Source organism: Triplophysa rosa, linkage group LG8 (genome assembly GCF_024868665.1).
Source record: "Triplophysa rosa linkage group LG8, Trosa_1v2, whole genome shotgun sequence".
Classification (NCBI taxonomy): Eukaryota; Metazoa; Chordata; class Actinopteri; order Cypriniformes; family Nemacheilidae; genus Triplophysa; species Triplophysa rosa.
The window spans coordinates 20,340,153-20,360,032 of NC_079897.1; the positions used below are offsets into that span (position 1 = coordinate 20,340,153).

Below are 19,880 nucleotides of genomic sequence, written 5' to 3' on the forward strand. Positions count from 1 at the left end.
CAAGCTGCCTACATAGAAATCGTTTTAGACATTGTGGCCGCTGAGAAATGTAAGCGGTGTACTCCAGCAGGTTTTAAACGCAGCCCTCTCCTTTAAGAACTGCGCGTTTCCCGCTGTTGCTGGGAGGCGATGATGACGTATCATCTGGGTACTTCCGGCTTTGGGTGCTGATGAGACTCGAGAAGTGAACTGGTGATGGTTTACGTTTTATCTAGATTTTAAAGCGACTGTGTAGATGTTTAGACAGTTATTTCCTCATTTAGGCGAAACATCACAAGAAGCAGTCGAGATAAGCAAAGGTAACGGTTTGTTCAATTGTTGCATTTTATTACATAGCGTGCAACAGCCTTTGTTGCGGACAACATTGATGGATGGATGGATGCATTCATTAAATCAAATGTAACGGCATCCTTTTGTTAATGAACAGCGGGTACATTTTTATTTAAACTGGCTATTAGCTATATTATTGCTTGTGAAATAACACGATCAGAATAGACTTATTTTTGAAATATTTGTTCATTTGATAATTATTATTATCATTTCATAGGTAGCCTATTGTCGTTTTGTTGTTTTACATTGTGCTTTAAAATAAATTCCACGTTTCCCAACGTTTCTGTCTTTTATATTATTCTGTTCTGTATAATATCATAACATTGATATGTTCTGTATGTTGAGTTGCAATCGCAATATCGCGGTACTATATCATAATATCATGACATACGTACTGCCTGTTAAACTAATGGCCCTCATAAATGTCATATGCAAATACCAGCAGATTTGATCATTATTCTTTAGGCTATATCATGTTCTTGCGAGGTCTAATTTAGATCATTCCTTCTTTACATACATATTTTTGCATTATTTTCAAGTCAGATTAAAGGCTGTAAATTTGGCTGTCATCTATTTTGTTAAAAAAAAAAAATACAGCACTACACATATACATACATATAGCTTAAGATATTGCCTGCTGTGTGTGGCTATCTAAGAAATGCTGATTTGTGTGTCACATTCATTTAGGTGTGTTAAAGAATATCAATATGCATGCTTGGCTACCAAAATTAAACAGAACTGTCCGTACTATACATAGATTAAACCACATAGAAGATGACTGATAGAAGTGACCTGAAAGCTGAACTTGAGCGCAAAAAACAGCGCTTAGCCCAGATTCGAGAAGAGAAAAAGAAAAAGGAGGAAGAGAGAAAAAAGAAAGAGGTAAGTGCTGTTTCTACTTCATGTTGGTTTTATCAATAGCAAATATATTTTTCAAGCATTAAGTGAAACTCAATGATTGACGTGTGATGCAGTCTGAGATGCTACAGAGAGCAGAGAATGTGTCTGAAGACTCAGATCTAGACAGAAAGAGACGAGAGACAGAAGCATTGTTGCAGAGCATTGGAATTTCACCAGAGCCACCTTTAGGTACCTGATACAGCACACACACCTTTGTCTGTGCATGCACATGTGTGAGTTATATGTTTGCCACCCGATTGAGTGAAATGATGTAGGGAATCCTTGGGGGTCTTTATTATGAGAACAATTTTACATTTCATTTAGCACCCTTAGAAGTAAATGCTTTATTTGTGCATAACTTGTAATTATAAAGTGGGCATTTAGTAGGGCTTGAAGCTTCATTCAGTGATGCTCTGCTTTATTATTTTTTTATTTTGAACTAATTTATAGGGCTTAAAGGGTTATTGCTGTATGTTATAGATAAATGGCAATCGACCATAGCATGTTTCATTTTTTCATTTAGGCTCTACATTTTTGGTTGTTGTAACGATGGCTTTTGTCATCCTCTTCAAGGCTTTGCTATATTTTAACATGATTAGATTTTATTTTAGATTTAGATTTTTAGGGCATCAAATTCCATAGTTTCTAGTTCCAAACTATTTCCATAGTTTATATTCAATGTTCATGTTGAAGTAAAATAAAAATGTAGTAATTTTACATGTTTTCATAGCAACATTTACAGTAAAATTTGCTTGACAATTTCTCCTGTTGTTTTTCTTGTTGGATTTTGTTTCTTTATGATTTGACCACTTTAATTCATTCTGTTCATTTTAATTTGCCTGTGTCTGCCACTGCTCTCCATCAGTGCAGCCAGTGCAGCTTTTAACATGGGATACCTGTTATTATCATTATTTAGTCCCAACCCATATGTCTCCCTCTTCGCAATCAGTGAGCCCACCCAGTGAAACGGGAAGTCAAGAGTCCATAGATGGTGGGACAGCGGGAAGGTATGAAATCTGCACATGTGATTGACAGTATATCAAACTATATTATTAGAACTATAACATTAAAACCATTTTAAAACTGAAGTATTGATCAGTATGTTGAATGTATACAAGAGTAAGATGTGTGTGTGTGTTTTAATAGATGAGAGCTTATATCAAAAACCATTAAGGGAAATAATATATCATCTAAAAGATTTCAGGGGCATTTGAGTTGAATATCGTGTCGATGAGTGACATACTAATTTTTAAGTCAGGAGTATTCTGCTACTAACATCAAATCTTATCCGTTTAGCGCAAATATAATTTTTCTTTTAAGCAGTTTCTTTTTAAGTCTAAGTATGTTTTTCCTTTTCCCTTCATCTTTTGATGGGGACATCAGATATCGGTAAGGAGAAATGTTGATGTTATCGTTGTTTGTGTGTAGGTTCTGGCATTAGTTGATGAATCACCCATCAGTGGATGTGATTATGTTTTACCTTGCTGTTCAATCATATTGTCCCACAGTATTTTATCTAAATGACACTGTATCTCACGAACTCATGCATGAAAGAGGGTTATGTACTACTGGTTATGATCCAGGACCTAATCATGGAAGCTTTCATCTCTCTAAACCATTATATCTTGTATTCTTCTGATTTCTCCAGGACATTACAGTGGGATACAGACCCCTCAGCTCTTCAGCTTCTTGCTGATTCTGTGCATGGGTGAGATTGCCACCCAGTAACCTGAAGCAGTTTATATATGATTAAAAAGAAAAATGCTTAAAAGTTCTCATCTTGACTTGCTTTTCTAGGTGCAGGATGCAAAGGCTTGGTGCATCAAAGATAGTTCAGATTGACTTCATGCCAAAAGAATTGGTGACATATTCTAAAGAGACACAGACGCCTGTCGCACCTCATCAGTATGAAGGTAAAAGTTAAGGATCAAATATAGCTAAGTATTTGAAATTACAATTCAAATTAACTAGATAAAGTGCACTTATAAACTAACAAATGAAATTGCTAAACAGATGCTATTATGCTGACCTAACCATTTAAAGCTTCCACAATATTTCCAACAGAGAAGGAAGATGAGGAGTTATCGGTGACCAAACCTGAGCCTGTGCCACAGCAGCTAGAGGAGGAAACACCTCAGGAGACTGAGAAAGGCAAGAATGTTTACAATTATTTGATTATATTATATTATAAAGAAATATGAGGTGTTACCATGGAACATCACACACACCTTGTATGATTATGTGTGCTTTAGTTCATCCTGGAGAACTGACCAATGAGGAGAAAGAACAGATTATTCACTCAGGGGATTTCCTGCTTTTCTTCGACCGAAGCATCCGTGTAGTAGAGAGAGTCCTGGCTGAGGATACAGACATTTTCTTTGACTACAGTGGCCGTGATATGGAGGACAAAGAAGGGTCAGAGTCTTTATGTGATAGTCAAACACACCGCTTTAAAATGACAATTTCAGTCATGTTCCACAGCTTTAATCATGGTTATTCACTATATTAGATTGTATCACAATGAAAAGGTTTGTTTTCTTATTAGGGATATGCAAGCTGGATCAAACTTGTCTTTTAATCGACATTTCTATGATGAGCATTGGTCCAAACATCGAGTTGTCACATCTCTTGACTGGTCACCACAGGTACATTATTTGTAATAACATAAATAACAAAAACTGGTATTCTGAAATTACGAGACCGAATGATGGATTTTAGTCTATGTCTGCTAGCTTTGACACCACCTCCTATAAGGTTTTTTCTGTGCAAACATGCCTAGTGCTTATGCAATAATGGCCACAGATCCAAACATGCTGTAGTGTGTATAGTCAAAACATGTTAATTCATTTTTAACGTATAAAAAAATATGCAAACTTTTGTTTTTTTATATTTCTTGTCACATGTTTTTTTCTCTAGTATCCTGAGTTGTTACTGGCCTCGTACAACACCAATGAGGATGCACCTCATGAGCCGGATGGAGTTGTGTTGGTCTGGAACATGAAGTTTAAAAAGACAACCCCAGAGTACATATTCCACTGTCAGGTTTGAATTCCAGTTGTTCTCGTTGAAATAGCTTAAATAACAGAATATCATCTCATTCTGCTGCAAATACTCCAATTTGCAAATACTTTTCATTTCATTGCTTGTTTAATGACCATGTAATGAACAAGCTTAAATTTAAATTCAGTTTCTATTAAAATGCACAAACGGTGTGTGCTTCACTAATGTATGTCATTCTGTTTTTGCACAACGAATGAACCTCACTGATAAATTCATTCCTATTGTTTAGCTTATTGACAGCACTCAATCATTGTGGTACCTGTAAAGAGAGCGAGCTGAAGTCATCTTCCCATTAACATAAACCATTAACATAGTTACTGGTAACTTTGATCAACAATGTATTTTATGGCTTTCTCTAACAGTCGTCTGTGATGTCAGTGGGCTTTGCTCAGTTTCATCCTAACCTGGTGATTGGAGGCACTTACTCAGGGCAGATAGCGCTGTGGGACAATCGAAGCCACAGAAGGACCCCGGTGCAAAGGACACCGCTGTCTGCTACTGCACATACTGTAAGAAGCACATTTTCATCTGAAAATATATTTTGTTAATTCTTTTACTTATTCAGTGTGTTATCTTTCGAATTTCTACAGCATCCTGTGTACTGTGTGAATGTAGTTGGAACACAAAATGCAAACAACCTGATCACAGTATCCACAGATGGCAAGATGTGCTCCTGGAGTCTGGACATGCTGTCACAGCCTCAGGTATGCATAAACCACAAACGCATTTGAATTTCATTTCTTTTTTGAGATTTGGCTGATATTAAACAATTCATCATATGTCTGTCGTGATAACAGGAAAGTATGGAGCTGATCTACAACAAGTCAAAGCCCGTAGCTGTAACTTGTATGGCCTTCCCTGCAGGTGATGTGAATAACTTTGTTGTAGGATGTGAGGAGGGCACAGTTTACACAGCGTCCCGCCATGGAAGGTCAGTGGTTCCGGGATCAAACTATTTAATACACCTTAAAATGTCTTTACTGAAAGTCTCATGGACACGCCCATGCACATAATGTAATAATAATTTTAGGGTTTTCATGCCTCGCCTTTAATCTCTTCACACCTTCCCAGTTTGGGGAACACTCCTTTATTTGGTCTCTGCCTGGGATTGTGTGAAAAGAGGTTGATTTAGCAGACGTTTTTATCCGAAGAGACTTAGATATAAATATACATAAATTGATATATAATGAGAACAAACTGATCTCTGGGATCATATCAGTGAGATGCTTCATCGCAAATTCCATGAATCTAAATATAAAACAAAACATCAATTAACTTCAGAACAGGAGACCGAAAATAATTTGAAAGTACAAGGCCAATTTTTAAAGCCCGCTTGAGACTACAACTCCTCAGCTGCTATGTTCTCCCGTCATATCTTCCTCACTATGGCGTTATTTTAATGACAAATGTCGTGAGCGCATTATTACAAGGCGAGAGCGCATTCTTGTAATACGAGCGCGCTAATCTCTCCGCTCGCACGCTGATTTCCTTTGCTCGTGCACAAAACTGGACGCGCGCTTTCAATTATACGCTGCTCTCTTATGAATTTTCTCTCCTCTCGCTCAGTGAGCGTGTGCGCACTCAAAATGCGTGCCGTGCGTCCACGAATCCTTTGGTACTCTTGCTCTCAAGAGGTCCTCCTGTGTGTTCCAGGCATTACAGACTGTCAAAAGTAGTCAACCAATCAGGGATAGGCTTCCACGGCGGGCCAATGAAAACGCGACCTCTTACATGGCATCTTATTGGTTGAAAGTGACTCGACGAAGCAAGATGGATCCACCACGTTCTCAGGTAACAATATTAATATATTTGATGCAACATTATTAATCAAATGTATATTAGAAATGAACGGGGAATTATGATGCTTTGTAGGCTACATATAAACATCCTAGTCAGTTTAACTACCATGTTATTCAGACAAAACAGGCCAACACCCTCAAGTTCATGTGGTCCTCATGCATGTCGTACACTAAACATAGTATTGTCAAAATAGTACTAAATTGATTACCGAACAATTTAGATTGGTGTCTTAAGTTAGCTTTATTCTAAAATAATATTTACTACAAGTAACGGTACATATCAAAACAATAATAGCAGTGGAGTATGATCCTCCCAACATGCAACATAGAGCATGACGTCAGCTTCACACTCTTTAATTATCATGGTGACGATTTTAGATTATTTTAGCATTTTATTTTATAGTAACAGATTTGGAATGCATTTGGAAATATCATATAATATTCTATACCTATTTGGTTATGCATTTAATGCAATTGCAGACAGACACTGTAAGTGTTCTGCATTCAGTGTTCCAGAAGTTCAGGGCATAAAACTGAACTTCTATGCAATATACCAAATGCTCCCTTACCGTTCATTTCTAATATACATTTGATTAATAATGTTGCATCAAATACATTAAAATTGTTACCTGAGAACGTGGTGAATCCAGAGGCGTATTAAGACCTCATGGTGCCTCTGGGCAACAGCCCCAGAGGTGCCCCCCATCCACCCACCTACCCACACACAAGAATCCACTCATTAAAAGATTTATATATTAAAAGATTTTATAAGAATGAAACTCAGCAATTTACAATATACTTTGTACTATTTTACAAGAATTACACAAATTACACATTAACATGACACTTGTAGAAAAGAACACAAAAAACAACTCTTTTCATCAAGCATTTTTAACAATTAGGCCTACTGTAGTTAAGAGGTCGCGTTTTCATTGGCCCGCCGTGGAAGCCTATCCCTGATTGGTTGACTACTTTTGACAGCCTGTAATGCCTGGAACACACAGGAGGACCTCTCGTAAGCAAGAGTACCAAAGGATTCGTGGACGCACGGCACGCATTTTGAGTGCGCACACGCTCACTGAACAAGAGGAGAAAAAATTCATAAGAGAGCAGTGTATAATTGAAAGCGCGCGTCCAGTTCTGTGCATGAGCAAAGGAAATCAGCGTGCGAGCGGAGAGATTCGCGCACTCGTATTACAAGAATGCGCTCTCGCCTTGTAATAATGCGCTCACGACATTTGTCATTAAAATAACGCCATACCTCACTGCCTCACCAGGTGCAGAGAGAAACAATTACATGCGTCACTCTTGGAGGTGTTAAAGGGATAGTTCACCCAAAAATGAAAATTCTTTCATCATTTACTCACCCTCAGATTGTTCCAAACCTGTATAAATTTCTTTGGTCTGCTGAACACAACGGAGGATATTTGGAGGAATGTCAGTAACCAAACAGATCTCATCCCCCATTGACTCCCATAGTATTTATTTTCCCTACTATGGCAGTACATTGGGGATGACATCTGTTACTGACATTTGTTCAGTAGAACAAAGAATTTTATACAGGTTTGGAACAATCTGAGCGTGAGTAAATGATGACAGAATTTTCATTTTTTTGGGTGAACTATCACTTTAAGAGACAGAAGACACAGAATAGAAGGCAGGGCAGAATAACATCAAAAGAACAAATAAAAACAAGAACATCCAAATCTCTGTTAATAATGTCTGTGAATGTAACAACTTTGCTCATTACCAAATCTTGCATGTCTTGTCTGATGTAGTAAGGCTGGTATTGGCGAAATGTTTGATGGGCATCAAGGACCTGTGACTGGAATCAGATGCCATAATGCTGTGGGACCAGTTGACTTCTCCCATCTCTTTGCCACGTCATCATTTGACTGGACTGTCAAACTGTGGTCAACCAAGGTAAGTATACATATGGTTTATATATATTTCAATTGTTTTGCATTATATTATGCATAATATATTATGTTATGACATTTGTGTTTCTTCTCTTTTCTGTTGTAGCATAACAAGCCCATCTATTCCTTTGAAGACAATGCAGACTATGTGTATGATGTCATGTGGTCTCCTGTACATCCAGCCGTCTTTGCTACAGTGGACGGCATGGGTCGCTTGGACCTTTGGAACCTGAACAACTATACCGAGGTCAGAAGGCCCAAAGCAACCATTCATTGTATTCTTTAGTTTATTTTCAGTTCTTTATTCTGCTATATTAATGGAACGCCACACAATAAGATTACTTTTGCTAAGTGTAATTTATCTGTTTGCACTTTTGCAGGTTCCATATAACAATATTTCATGCTGCAAAATTTAATTCTGCAAAATTTCATAATACATTAATATCACATTTGTATGCAAATTGCCTTGTTGATTTATCCTTTGTAGTTGGTGTGCTTGAGGTAGATACAGATGGCAATTAAATTGTTATTACGTCAATATTGTCCGTGTTAACCAGGTGCCATCTGCAAGTGTGACAGTGGAGGGGGGATGTGCCCTCAACCGGGTCAGATGGGCATCAGGGGGCAGAGAGATAGCAGTGGGTGATTCCGAAGGTCGTGTTTGGATTTATGATGTTGGAGAGGTAATCATGCTTATGTTGTGCTTGGACAAATAAGTCATTCTCTAAAATTTGGATGAATATGTTGATGCACTCATAGGCAGATATAAACAGATCAAACAATGCCAGTCGAGGATAATGTGTCAAGTTATTACCACTTCTCTGCTCTACCACTGAAATTAACACCATAGTTGGTTGTGTGAAATCTCTATTTTAGCAGTTAGCCGCGCCCCACACAGAGGACTGGAGCAAATTTGCCCATACTCTCATGGAGATTCGGGCAAACCGAGGAGATGGAGAGGAGGAACATTCCATTGAACTGACTGCCTGAGAGCCACACACACATTATCTTAACCTGTATACACACACTGACGCATTCATGTTTGGTGAGAATTTGAAACAAGCTATGCCAAAACAGATGCTAGATATAAACCTAATTGATCACACATCTATGCTGACTACAGATCCTTTTTTGTCTCTTTTTTGCCCACAAAAGCCTATTTATAGCATGGGTGTTAATTAGCAATAACACACACAGGTGATCATGCTAATGTAAATGAAAAAGCTTGCAGTGAGTGAGCCAATGTGATCTTACGGTATCGGAATAGTAAATCGTAATCTGATTTATCATTTCAATTTTAAATTAGAGAATGGACAGGTTTATATTTGGATATAACGTAACAGTTGGTGCATTTACCATTATGTAAAAAATGTATTGCAGGAAAAACTTATGCTCTTATAAATATGTATTTTGTTTCTCACATTGTTTTTATGTTGTATGTGTGTACACAATACCAACGTTGAATTAACTGCATAATATGTATTTGTATGTATAATGCTCCTGTACAGCGTCAACGTACTTCTGAATAAAGGTCATGGTATCCAACAATTTTTTCGCAGTTATTTTTCCGGGAATGTTGGGTTGTAGATTTACAAAGTTGGAATATCAATGTCATATCACTACACAACGTTTCAACCTTTTTTGTCTCAATGCGAATAGATTCCCTTTTCCCCCTCCATCATCAGCAACTTTCATGAACGCACACTGCCGCGCACGTAGAAGGCGGGATCCTGTTACCATGACAATTACGTCAATATTAGTGTCGGGTAACTAAAGGTCAAACTAAAGGCAAGCCAGAGACGGAAGGAAACAGGCTCGGAATGGCGGAGACTAAAGGTTTTTTGCAGAAAAAGCCGGAGGAAATCACAGTTATAAACTGTGAATTAATCGCGTTATCGCGTGAATGGCGGTGGTTTGTCTAAACTGAACAGGATACTCGTGTGCTATGAGGTACTACTCGTGCGCGGAAAGGACATTCCATGCTAGTTTTGTCTGTAAATTTGAGCAAAGCTGTGGAGCATAGCTACCGTTAGTTAGCCGTGGTTTGTTTTAGTGCTTGAAAGCACGATGACCTTTGCTAACTATCAATGCTGTATTAGCAACAAACGAAACGACTGAAGGGCTGCTTTTGTGAGGGTTAAGTGCAGTTTAGCTGTGCAGTACAGCTATGGCTTGACTGCTTGCTTCCTCTTCACTCAACTTGGTAGCTAGTAGCAACATAGGCTTACTTGCCTCAAGTTCTTCTATTTTTACAACTCTTTAAATGTGATTTTTATTCGCACAGGACATTGCTGGAGATAGCAAAGAAAACGAGGCGAAATGACGTCATCTTAAAGATGCTAGTATTTTAATTTTGTTGGCTTAAACTCAGGTCGCACATGTTATTTATGGTGATGCTCATGTGTGTAGACACTGCACTTCGTGTTGTTGTTTTTTAATAAATTATATTTAAGATGTCGATGTAAAATGTATGTGATTGATTGCATTAAATGTCTGTGATCGGACCATGACACTGTTAAAAACTGCACGTTCTTCATCCTCATCGCGATCCCTTTGTCATTGACGTGAAGGAGAGGACCTTTAACTTTCAACTCAGCTTCTGCTGTATTTTCAGTTCTCATGTGTACTGTAGGGGGCAGCAACCTCGCCACATAAATTTGTCAATTTAATCAAATAGATTTTAATATTTATTTATTTGCCATAAAAGTTTTTTGTCGTATTATTGTGTTGTATTTAAATGTCTTTAACTGGTTGTTCATGATTGTAAACATCCCCGACTGGAAGCTGTGCTATACGTAAGGCTTTCAGTTGGATGTTTGCTGTCATCGTCCAGTTTTAGCCTCTTGTTCTGAGATCCAGTTGCATCACTATTCACTACCTGTCATTGAACAATACAGCATCCTAAATGTATTGTAAATTAGTTGTGCGTTAATAACATTGATTACGTCCTAAGGGGAGTTGACTGGTATATAATCTGGATATATTGATATCGCTTATGTTTTCCTGTAGTAAATGTGGTAATATTCCAGTGTAGTCGCTGTAAACATCCTACACTCAGCTGTAATCTGCAAACAAGGCTGGGGGAGGGTGTTTGCTGTGATTGACTGGGAAATCTCTGATGAAGCAAGAGTTATTTGATTAATGTAAAAAAGGAATGATTAACATGGATGAAGACAAAATAAAAATGTTTTAACCTGTTTTATCTCTATAATTCAATTCAATATAATTAATAAACTGATGACTGTTTTAATTCAAATCCGAGTAGTGCTCATTCAATATAATATTTGAGTAGCTGTTTTTATTAAAGCTGATTAGCATATTTTGAATTGCTTTACATTGACGCACAATGGCAGGTTGCCTTTACAGTGTTGATTTAAAATTTGTCTTCATTTTAATTCGGGTTTATCTATTATGTTGATTGCGTGTAAATGTATGAATGTTATATTACTGATTACAAGAACAACATGGACTAACTTTTAGGATCAGATGGAGATTTTGGTCTAGAGAAACGCCATGCAGCAGATGGCGCACGCGTGTACGCAGATACATTTTTGCATGAGGACGAAGATCCATTCGCCATTTTTGTTATCGCAGATTCGACAGAAACATCGCAGAACTAATTTAAGTATAATGAATTCGTTTAAATTGAGATCTAGATATAAAAACAGAACAGAATCGTTTTCAGAGAGATCTTACTGATTATTTGTTTAAATAAGAATGGACCCAGTGCATGAAGGTAAGTATAAAGATGATTATTTGATTTGCACAGCTCCAAAGAAACGGCTAGTTCTGATGATTCGATAGGGAAACGAATAAGTTAGGTAAAACTATCAAAGCGCAGCAGTAAAAGCATGTTTAGCTTAAAAAATGTGTGCAAATTCATGCACATCGTTTAAAATGGCTGTGGCACAGGACCTGCCCCGAATCTTTGAGTCTAACGTTAACCTTCAGCAAGCGTGTTTATCGATTATTCCAGTAACGTTACCTGAGAGAAGAACGCGAAACTGTTCTCGAGGTTTTAAAATGACAATACATGGCACAGAACCATTGGTTTCCTAAATACATATTTACTGTTTATTAAATACACGATAAAGCGATATTTTTTCAACAACTATGTACAGTTTTGTAACGGTTATATCAAATTGTTATAACAAACGCCTTTTTATCGAAAGAGCAAAACACAGCTTGGCATAATAATAAACTGCAAATATGAAGAATGTGAATCAACATTCTTATCAATATCAATGTTATGTCAATTCCAATAAACAAATGCATATGTTTTAAAACTCGTTTATATATATATATATATATATATTATATATACAGTATATATAACTAGCAAGATTTAGAACATAATGATAAAATGATTGAAGTGAAAGTGACCTATTTGTCAGTTATGGTAACCCATAACCGAAATGTAACCCATCCAGTGAGTAGTGAACACAGGCACTGCAAGTCGTGATTGGCAATAGATATCTAAATCTTATTTTAACCTTTTTTCAATACTCTATAAGATAATATAAATATATGACAAGACTGTAAATCATATGTTCAGGCACATTTCTGAAATGAATTTTAAGTATTAATGTGTATTCATACACTGAATAATGTAAAGATCAACCCACTGTTTTTGTATTTACAGAAAGTGCTTCGGTCTTCATGTGCAAAATATGCAACCTGTTTTCTCCCAGTAAATCACTGCTGCTTTCTCATGTTACTGAGACTCACACCAGTGAAGGAGGTGACCCTGATCATTTTATTTTAGCACTGAAGCCTTTAACAACACCGCAACCACAGAGCTCAGGTAAGCAGCTTTGAACCCAACAAGTTTTGTCTACCTACATTGGGCCAAACATTAACATTGTGGGTTTTTTACCTTTTAGATGTTGTCATAAAAAGAAAACGTGGAAGACCAAAAGGCTCCACGAAGAAAGTCCGACCAGAAGAGGTTACCTTACAGAAATCACCTGATCAGCAGGAGTCCACTAATGTTCAGTCAGTGACTATAGTTGAGGAACAGAGTGAGGATGGCACTGATCTGGAGTGCAAGAAATGTAATCGCAAGTTCAGCAACAAGCGGCAAATTTCCAAACACATTTGCTTTGTAGGACTCAAAGAGGCTGCTGATGAGGAAGAGAACAATGGTACCATTTTCTTTAAATAATGTTATAGAACAGATTTTACAGATGTCTGTACTAATTACTCACCCCATAACCCTATTGACTAGGAGATAATTCTGATGGAAATAAACTGAACGACAGAGAGGAAGACAGAGAGCGGACACCAAAGAAAGCTCGAGCAATGCGGACGGATAAGATGGTCAGTGCAAAGGTGCCCGAGTCAACAAACGGGAGCAAAAACCCTATTGTTAGTGTTGTCCTTACCAGCCACGAGGCCATTCCAGGTGAGATATTTGTGACTTCAGGTGCACTAATGACATTTAAACTAAGTCTTTCTTGTGAGCTTTCCTGTGGCTCAGTGGTTAGAGCATGGCACTAGCGATCCCAAGGTCATGGGTTTGATCCCAGGGGATTGGACAAAGTCAGAAACAAATGTATAATACAATGCAACGTAAGTCGCTTTGGATAAAAGCGTCTGCCTACATACATAAATGTATAAAAAAATGAGTAAAGTCTAGGTGTTGCTTTAATGCAGGTGCTTCTAAGATCGTTCCTATTGAAGCCGCCCCAGCTGAGCCATCCACCCAGACCGACGCACCTGCGGGTTCCCAGGAGGAGGCATTGAAGAGGGGTTACCAGGAATATGCCATTCAGCAAGCTGCTTTCGAAGTGCCTCTCAAATCCAACAGGTTCTAAATGTTTTACTTTAGGTTCTACTCATATTACTATAGTTGTTGTTTTTTGGTATTTTAAGTACTATAAAATATTGCATTACTTTTGTATGCACATCTTGTTTTTGCACTTTTAGTGATCTTTTGGAGTTAGTCACTATGTTGATGGTGACAAACGATTTCTCTTGGCACAGGTTAGGACAAACCCATCTTAAAATCTTCACCTGTGAATACTGCAATAAAGTCTTCAAATTCAAACATTCGCTGCAGGCCCACCTAAGAACCCACACCAATGAGAAACCCTTCAAATGCATGCAGTGTGACTACGCCAGCGCTATTAAAGCTAATCTTAGCGTGCATATGCGAAAGCACACCGGGGAGAAATTCAGCTGTGAGCTGTGCTCATTTCAATGCCTCAGTAAAGGACACCTCAAAGTGCACGTGGAGCGAGTGCACAAGAAAATAAAGCAGTACTGCCGTTTCTGCAAGAAGAAATACTCTGATGTCAAGAACCTCCTCAAACACATCTGTGAGAGTCACGACATGACTGATGAGAAAGTAAAGGAGTCTTATGATGAGTACTGCCTCCAGACTAGGGCGGGCAAGAGACAGCTTCTTTACAACTGTCAGATCTGCGACCGCAAGTTCAAGAACGAGCTAGAGCGCGATCGTCACATGATGGTCCACGGCAACAAGAGACCCTTTGGCTGTGAGCTCTGCGATCACGGCTCGACCAAGTTTCAGGCCCTGCAGGCCCACATCCGAAAGCACCCCTTCATTTACGTGTGTGCCATTTGCCAGCAGAAATTTGTTAGCTCGGTTCGACTGAGATCGCATCTCAGAGAGATCCATCCGGATACGGATGAGCCGTCTGCTTTTGCCGACTCCATAAAGTCCAGCTTTTGCATGCTTAAACCAGGTGACGATATTCAAAAGGACATGCTGAACCAGGATGAGCTGGAAATCACCGAAGAGCTGTCTCAACTTAATGCCCAGGAGTTGTTAAGCACAGAAGTGAATTGCATGGAACAAGAGGAATCTCAGTCACAAACCTCTGATAGTTTACTCATGCAGAATTCAAATGAAGCTTTTCCACATACAGACAGTATTAACGTTTGCCCGGCCAATGAGACGGACACTTCTCCTGTAGCACTAGCACAAACACAAGAGGTGGCTTGTGAGGATGTCCAAGAAGAGACACTTAAAGTAGATAGCAGTGTAGCAGATGACCAAATTCCTGCTAAAGAAACTGTCTCCTTGCCTTCAGAAAGTAGTTTTGAGACTGAAAAAGCACAAACGCTCTCTGAGGAGCTCATATCAAAAGATGCAGGGCCTATTTCACCTCATGAAATTGCAGAAGAGGCAAAAGTTCCACAAACTACAGCCGTTCTTAGTGGCGAGGAGGACTTCTGTCCGGAGCACGAGGAAAAATCTGCCTTCAAACAGATTGTAGAGCAAATGCAAAAAAGACAGCTTAACATGGAAGTGTTTGAACGGATTCGGAAAGTTTATGGTGACCTCGAATGTGAATACTGCGGTAATACAGTTCTTGTTTAAAGGAATAGTTCACTCATCGTTTATCTACCCTCTAGTTGTTCCAAATCTGTATAAATTTCTTTGTTTGGTTGAACACAGAAGAAATATTTGGGAGAATGTTAGTAACTAACAGTTTTGAGGAACCATTGACTAACATAGTAGGAAAAATTAAAATAGTAGTCAAAGAACTGTTTGCTTTTCTAAATTCTTCAAAATACCTTCTTTTGTGTTCAACAGAACGAAAAAATTACACAATGCCTCAGAACTGCCAGTTGCTAACATTCTTCCAAATATTTTTCTTTGTGTTCAACCGAACAAAGAAATTTATACAGGTTTGGAACAACTAGAGGGTGAGTGATTCGTGACATAATTTTCATTTTTGGGTGAACTATCCCTTAAAAATATCCTTTCTGTTTCCATTCTCTTCATAAATTCTCTATAATCTTCTCTCAACAGGTAAGCTTTTCTGGTATCAGGTGCATTACAACATGCATGTGCGAACTCACACCAGGGAACACCTTCATTACTGTTCCCAGTGCAGTTATTCTTCCATCACGAAAAACTGCCTGAAGCGACATGTTATACAGAGACATTCTGACATTCTGCTTAAGTGTCCCTCTGAAGGATGTCAATACTGTACGCCTGACAAGTACAAGCTTCAGGCTCATCTCAAAACTCATTCGGACATTGTAAGTTCTAGCAGTGTGTATCTATATTTTTGAAACACTGGTAGAATAAAAATGCGCCTTCTATATTAAATCATATTTCGTATTTTTAGGTCAAGAAAAGTTTTACGTGCCCTGTTTGTCAGGAGTCTGTTTCAGAGGATAAAGTTAGAACTCATATCAAAAATAACCATCCAGGTAAGAAAAACAACGAACTACTCTGTGTTGTCCCACAGTTACATTTTACATTTATTAGCAGAAATGTTTTATCCAAGCGAGAGAGCATTAACATTTAGTTCAACCCAAAATGAAAATTCTGTCATCATTTACTTAACTTCTTGTCATTTCAAACCTGTATTACTTTCTTTCTTCTGCAGAACACAAAAGAAGATATTTTGAAGAATGTTGGTAACAGAAAAGCGTTGGTCGCCGTTGACTTGCATTGTTTTTGTGTCTATACAATAAAAGTGAATGGGGACCAACGTTTTTTGTTTACCAGCATTCTTCAATATTTTTTGTGTGTTTTGCAGAAGAAAGAAAGTCATACAGGTTTTAAAATGACAAGAGGGTGAGTAAATGATGACAGAATTTTCATTTTTGGGTGAACTATCCCTTTAAGGAGCCAACAATACTCTGCAAACCGCTGAATTTAATTCATGGATGTGTTCTTGCTCTATAGACGTGTCGATGAACTACATGTCGGAGACGCTGGGGATACGTGTGCATGTGAAGGGAGTGATTGGGAAAAGAGCTTCCAAATGTCCATACTGTGACTGTTTCTTCACAAGGAATGGGTCAGATCTTCAGCAGCACATATGGGCCCATGAAGGTGCCTTTCTAGTAATTCTTTCTTGTATTTTAATAATTCGGCTCCTTAAAAATATTGATCGTTTTCCTTTAGCTCAACCGGATAAAAGAATGTCAGTGAATGATAAAAAATGGTGCTCTGTTCATATCTACAGGATTGAAACCATACAAGTGTTCGCTGTGTGATTATGCCTCAAGAAGTAAAAGCAACCTCAAGGCTCACATGAACAGACACAGTACTGAGAAAACACATCTTTGTGATCTCTGTGGAAAAAAGTTCAAGTCTAAATGCACGCTGAAAAGCCATAAACTTATGCACACAGCAGATGGTGAGTCTCTAACTCGGTTGGGTTTTTGGGTCGCTGCTGTACCTATTTAAAGTGAAACAAACATGAAATGACACTTACAACCACTTTTATTTCTGTAATCTAATGTAGTGCCAAGTGAATCAGGATGTTCAATGACAAATGAGTGTAGGGTTGTACTTGAGTTAACGCATTGGGAAATGACTAAACTGCGAAATTGGGTGTTTCATACCCGAATGTAGCCAGATGGTCGGTGGGGAGAAATTGTGGAAAAAAGTGTGCTTCACAATGTAAGGTGCAGAAAGTTATTACGTTTAGAAGAAAGATAATGAAGACATTTTTTGTTGAAATAACATTTTGGATTTTTAAATTGAGAAAATAAAACAGGGTTAATTTGCATGTTGCTCCGAAACCGATTCGTACAATTTTCACATTGACAGGCTTTGGATGTTTCTTGAATAAAAAGCAGCTAATCACAAATCCTTAATGTTGTAGGAAAACAGTTCAGATGCACTGAGTGCGACTTCACTGCTGCCCAGCGGCCACATCTCCTCCGTCACATGGAGCAACATGCCTCATTCAAAGTAACACTTATTTTTCAGAATACATCTTTCTAGTAATCCTCATCATCACATCTGTCATGTGTCCCGCAGCTAACACCAAGACCAAAATGTTTTTACTGTTACAGCCTTTCCGTTGTGCGCACTGCCACTATTCATGCAACATTTCGGGCTCCTTAAAAAGACATTACAACAAGAAGCATCCCAACGTGCAGTACACCAATGCTGGAACAGGGACGGCCGCTGAAGAAACTGTGATTGAACAAGGCAAGTCTTTCATTTCCCTTCAGTCACACATATTCATTAAAAACAACATTACCTGACACAGGTCAAATATATTTGATAAATATATTTTTGATTGAACATCAGCATAGCTTTGGTCATTGAAAACAAGTGTGTGATTTCAGGTGGAGTGAAATGTCCAGTGTGCAATTACGTTTATGGCACTAAATGGGAAATGAACAGACATCTGAAAAGCAAACACGGTCTCAAAATGGTGGAGTGTGACAGTCTGGGTCTAAATCACTGGGAGGTGAGATTCTCCATTGTGATATGATACATTTACCTGTAAGAAAGCAATTTCTCCAGTTAAAAAAGGAGATGATTCATCCTAAACTACACATTCTATCATCATTTGCTCACCTTCATGTCATTATGAGTTTTCAATAATATAAGGGGGATTAAATGTTGTTGTTCATTTTCATCTTTGGGTGAACTATTCTTTTAATTGCTTTGACTCATTGATAAATCTGACAAAGAGATTGTCTTGGTTCATAATGTTTATTGTTGGATTGTTACTTCTAGACTTGCTTATGGCTTTATTGCTTGTGTTTATTTAGGTAGTGGAGTCAGTAGAGGAACCGGCCATGCAGTATCTTCATATAGCTGAGACTGAAGATCCACAGGGAACAGAGACTGCTGTATCAGCTCTGCAGGACCTGCGCTTCAACACACTGAATGGTCAGAGCGTGCAACTAAAGAAACAGTTTAACACCCTGTCTACACCAGACGCGAGTGATGAGACGTGTCACGACAAAATTTTAAATGATAATGGATTCTAATGGGTTCTATTGTCTTTTGTCATGTCAAATCGCGCCACGTTGCGTCCGGTGTAGATGGTGTCAGCTAGCCATTTCTGTAATATTCATATCTGAGCTGAACTCTTGTCCTATGTGTTCAGGTGTTGTGTCTGCAACAGCGGGAGACAGACTAGACCCAACATCGGTCAACATCCTCCAGCAGATAATTGAACTGGGCTCAGAGAACCACGATGCCACTGTGGTTACTATGGCTCCTGGTACGGTTACTGTCGTAGAGCAGGTAAGTGTCATAAAACTACATTCAAATACTAACTTTCTAGACGGCTCCATTCATGAAAGTGTCTAACTAACATTGTGTCTTTTACTGATATCACAGTTGTGTTTGTTTCAGTTTCCGCAGTTGTTTTTTTGTTGTCCATTTAATTTCAGTAATAGCTTATGTAAAATGTTTCAGTAACCACTGTGGGCTGGAAAGCGTTTCACCTCTACCAGTTTTTCGTAATAGTTTTGTTTTGCCATTCGAGGTGGCGGATGAGGAGGAGCAGCAGACTGACCATGCCATGATGATCGAGGATGCACTGCAGCAGGCAACGGTGGGCCTTGGAGAAGAGCACCATCTGGTGGTGTCTTCAGATGACATGGAAGGCATCAAAACGGTCACCGTATATACACAGGGTGAAGACGCGTCTCAGTTTATAGTCTATGTTCAGGAAGCGGTTCAGGAGGCTGTGCAATCCGAGGAGACCACCGCAGTTTAGTGAGCGTGCTGCTAAAACACATAAAAGTGTCCAAACTAAAATACTCTTAAGTAGACTTGTATCGTTTTTGCTATTATAGCCATACTTGTGGATTGTAAGCCCCAATAAGAACAGGGACTAGTTGTCGCCTTGTTATTTGCAAAAACGGATGGTTAGGACCCCATTTAGTGTACTAGCCATTCCAAGGCAGTTCTTGAATCTTGCCTGGGGGGAAGTTTTCTCTACATTCACGACATCTATCCTAAGTAGTAGTCCGTTACGTATGAAGCAGGTGGTTTTTTTTACTTTTGTATGCAATTGTAAGCATGTATACTTCCAATGGAGTTACTGTGTGACTCAGTTCATCAACCTTTTGTAGATTTTATATACAAAGCTCCCATACAGTGTATGGCTATCTATAATAAAAAAAA

General features: G+C 38.5%; 2 protein-coding genes across 7 annotated transcripts; both read left to right on the forward strand.

Moving 5' to 3' along the window:
• The first annotated feature begins 136 nt into the window (after nt 1-136).
• Nucleotides 137-9,568, forward strand: dync1i1 (dynein, cytoplasmic 1, intermediate chain 1). 5 transcript variants are annotated; one of them, XM_057341101.1, is made up of 17 exons: nt 137-299; nt 1,088-1,212; nt 1,305-1,419; nt 2,096-2,237; nt 2,879-2,938; nt 3,028-3,143; nt 3,295-3,381; nt 3,483-3,645; nt 3,776-3,875; nt 4,147-4,272; nt 4,653-4,799; nt 4,881-4,994; nt 5,088-5,221; nt 7,868-8,012; nt 8,115-8,255; nt 8,566-8,691; nt 8,885-9,568. In XM_057341101.1, exons 2-17 carry the CDS (start codon nt 1,105-1,107, stop codon nt 8,996-8,998), a joined length of 1,938 nt encoding a protein of 645 aa, XP_057197084.1. In that variant the 5' UTR covers nt 137-299; nt 1,088-1,104; the 3' UTR covers nt 8,999-9,568. The 5 variants fall into 5 exon arrangements, with proteins under 5 accessions (XP_057197084.1, XP_057197085.1, XP_057197086.1 ...); XM_057341102.1 differs by having other exon boundaries at nt 2,147-2,237; XM_057341103.1 differs by having other exon boundaries at nt 2,180-2,237.
• Nucleotides 9,569-11,120: 1,552 nt separating this feature from the next.
• LOC130557628 (zinc finger protein ZFAT-like) lies at nt 11,121-19,880 on the forward strand. Of its 2 annotated transcripts, none has more exons than XM_057339574.1 (16): nt 11,121-11,744; nt 12,651-12,812; nt 12,892-13,152; nt 13,236-13,412; nt 13,664-13,817; nt 13,994-15,336; nt 15,792-16,024; nt 16,114-16,198; nt 16,680-16,829; nt 16,963-17,136; nt 17,608-17,696; nt 17,801-17,939; nt 18,080-18,204; nt 18,512-18,632; nt 18,853-18,992; nt 19,237-19,880. In XM_057339574.1, the coding sequence occupies exons 1-16, from the start codon at nt 11,726-11,728 to the stop codon at nt 19,468-19,470; spliced, it is 3,606 nt and encodes a 1,201-aa protein (XP_057195557.1). In that variant the 5' UTR covers nt 11,121-11,725; the 3' UTR covers nt 19,471-19,880. The 2 variants fall into 2 exon arrangements, with proteins under 2 accessions (XP_057195557.1, XP_057195556.1); XM_057339573.1 differs by lacking the exon at nt 11,121-11,744 and adding an exon at nt 11,756-12,023.

Excerpts from the sequence above, each read along its gene's own strand:
- dync1i1 (XM_057341101.1), top strand. The coding sequence starts at position 1,105 with ATGACTGATAGAAGTGACCTGAAAGCTGAACTTGAGCGCAAAAAACAG. Across the intron at positions 3,382-3,482 it reads ACCTCAGGAGACTGAGAAAG|TTCATCCTGGAGAACTGACC; the intron begins GCAAGAATGTTT and ends TGTGTGCTTTAG. Across the intron at positions 8,256-8,565 it reads ACCTGAACAACTATACCGAG|GTGCCATCTGCAAGTGTGAC; the intron begins GTCAGAAGGCCC and ends CGTGTTAACCAG.
- LOC130557628 (XM_057339573.1), top strand. The coding sequence starts at position 11,876 with ATGTGTGCAAATTCATGCACATCGTTTAAAATGGCTGTGGCACAGGAC. Across the intron at positions 13,413-13,663 it reads CAGCCACGAGGCCATTCCAG|GTGCTTCTAAGATCGTTCCT; the intron begins GTGAGATATTTG and ends GCTTTAATGCAG. Across the intron at positions 17,137-17,607 it reads ACTTATGCACACAGCAGATG|GAAAACAGTTCAGATGCACT; the intron begins GTGAGTCTCTAA and ends TTAATGTTGTAG.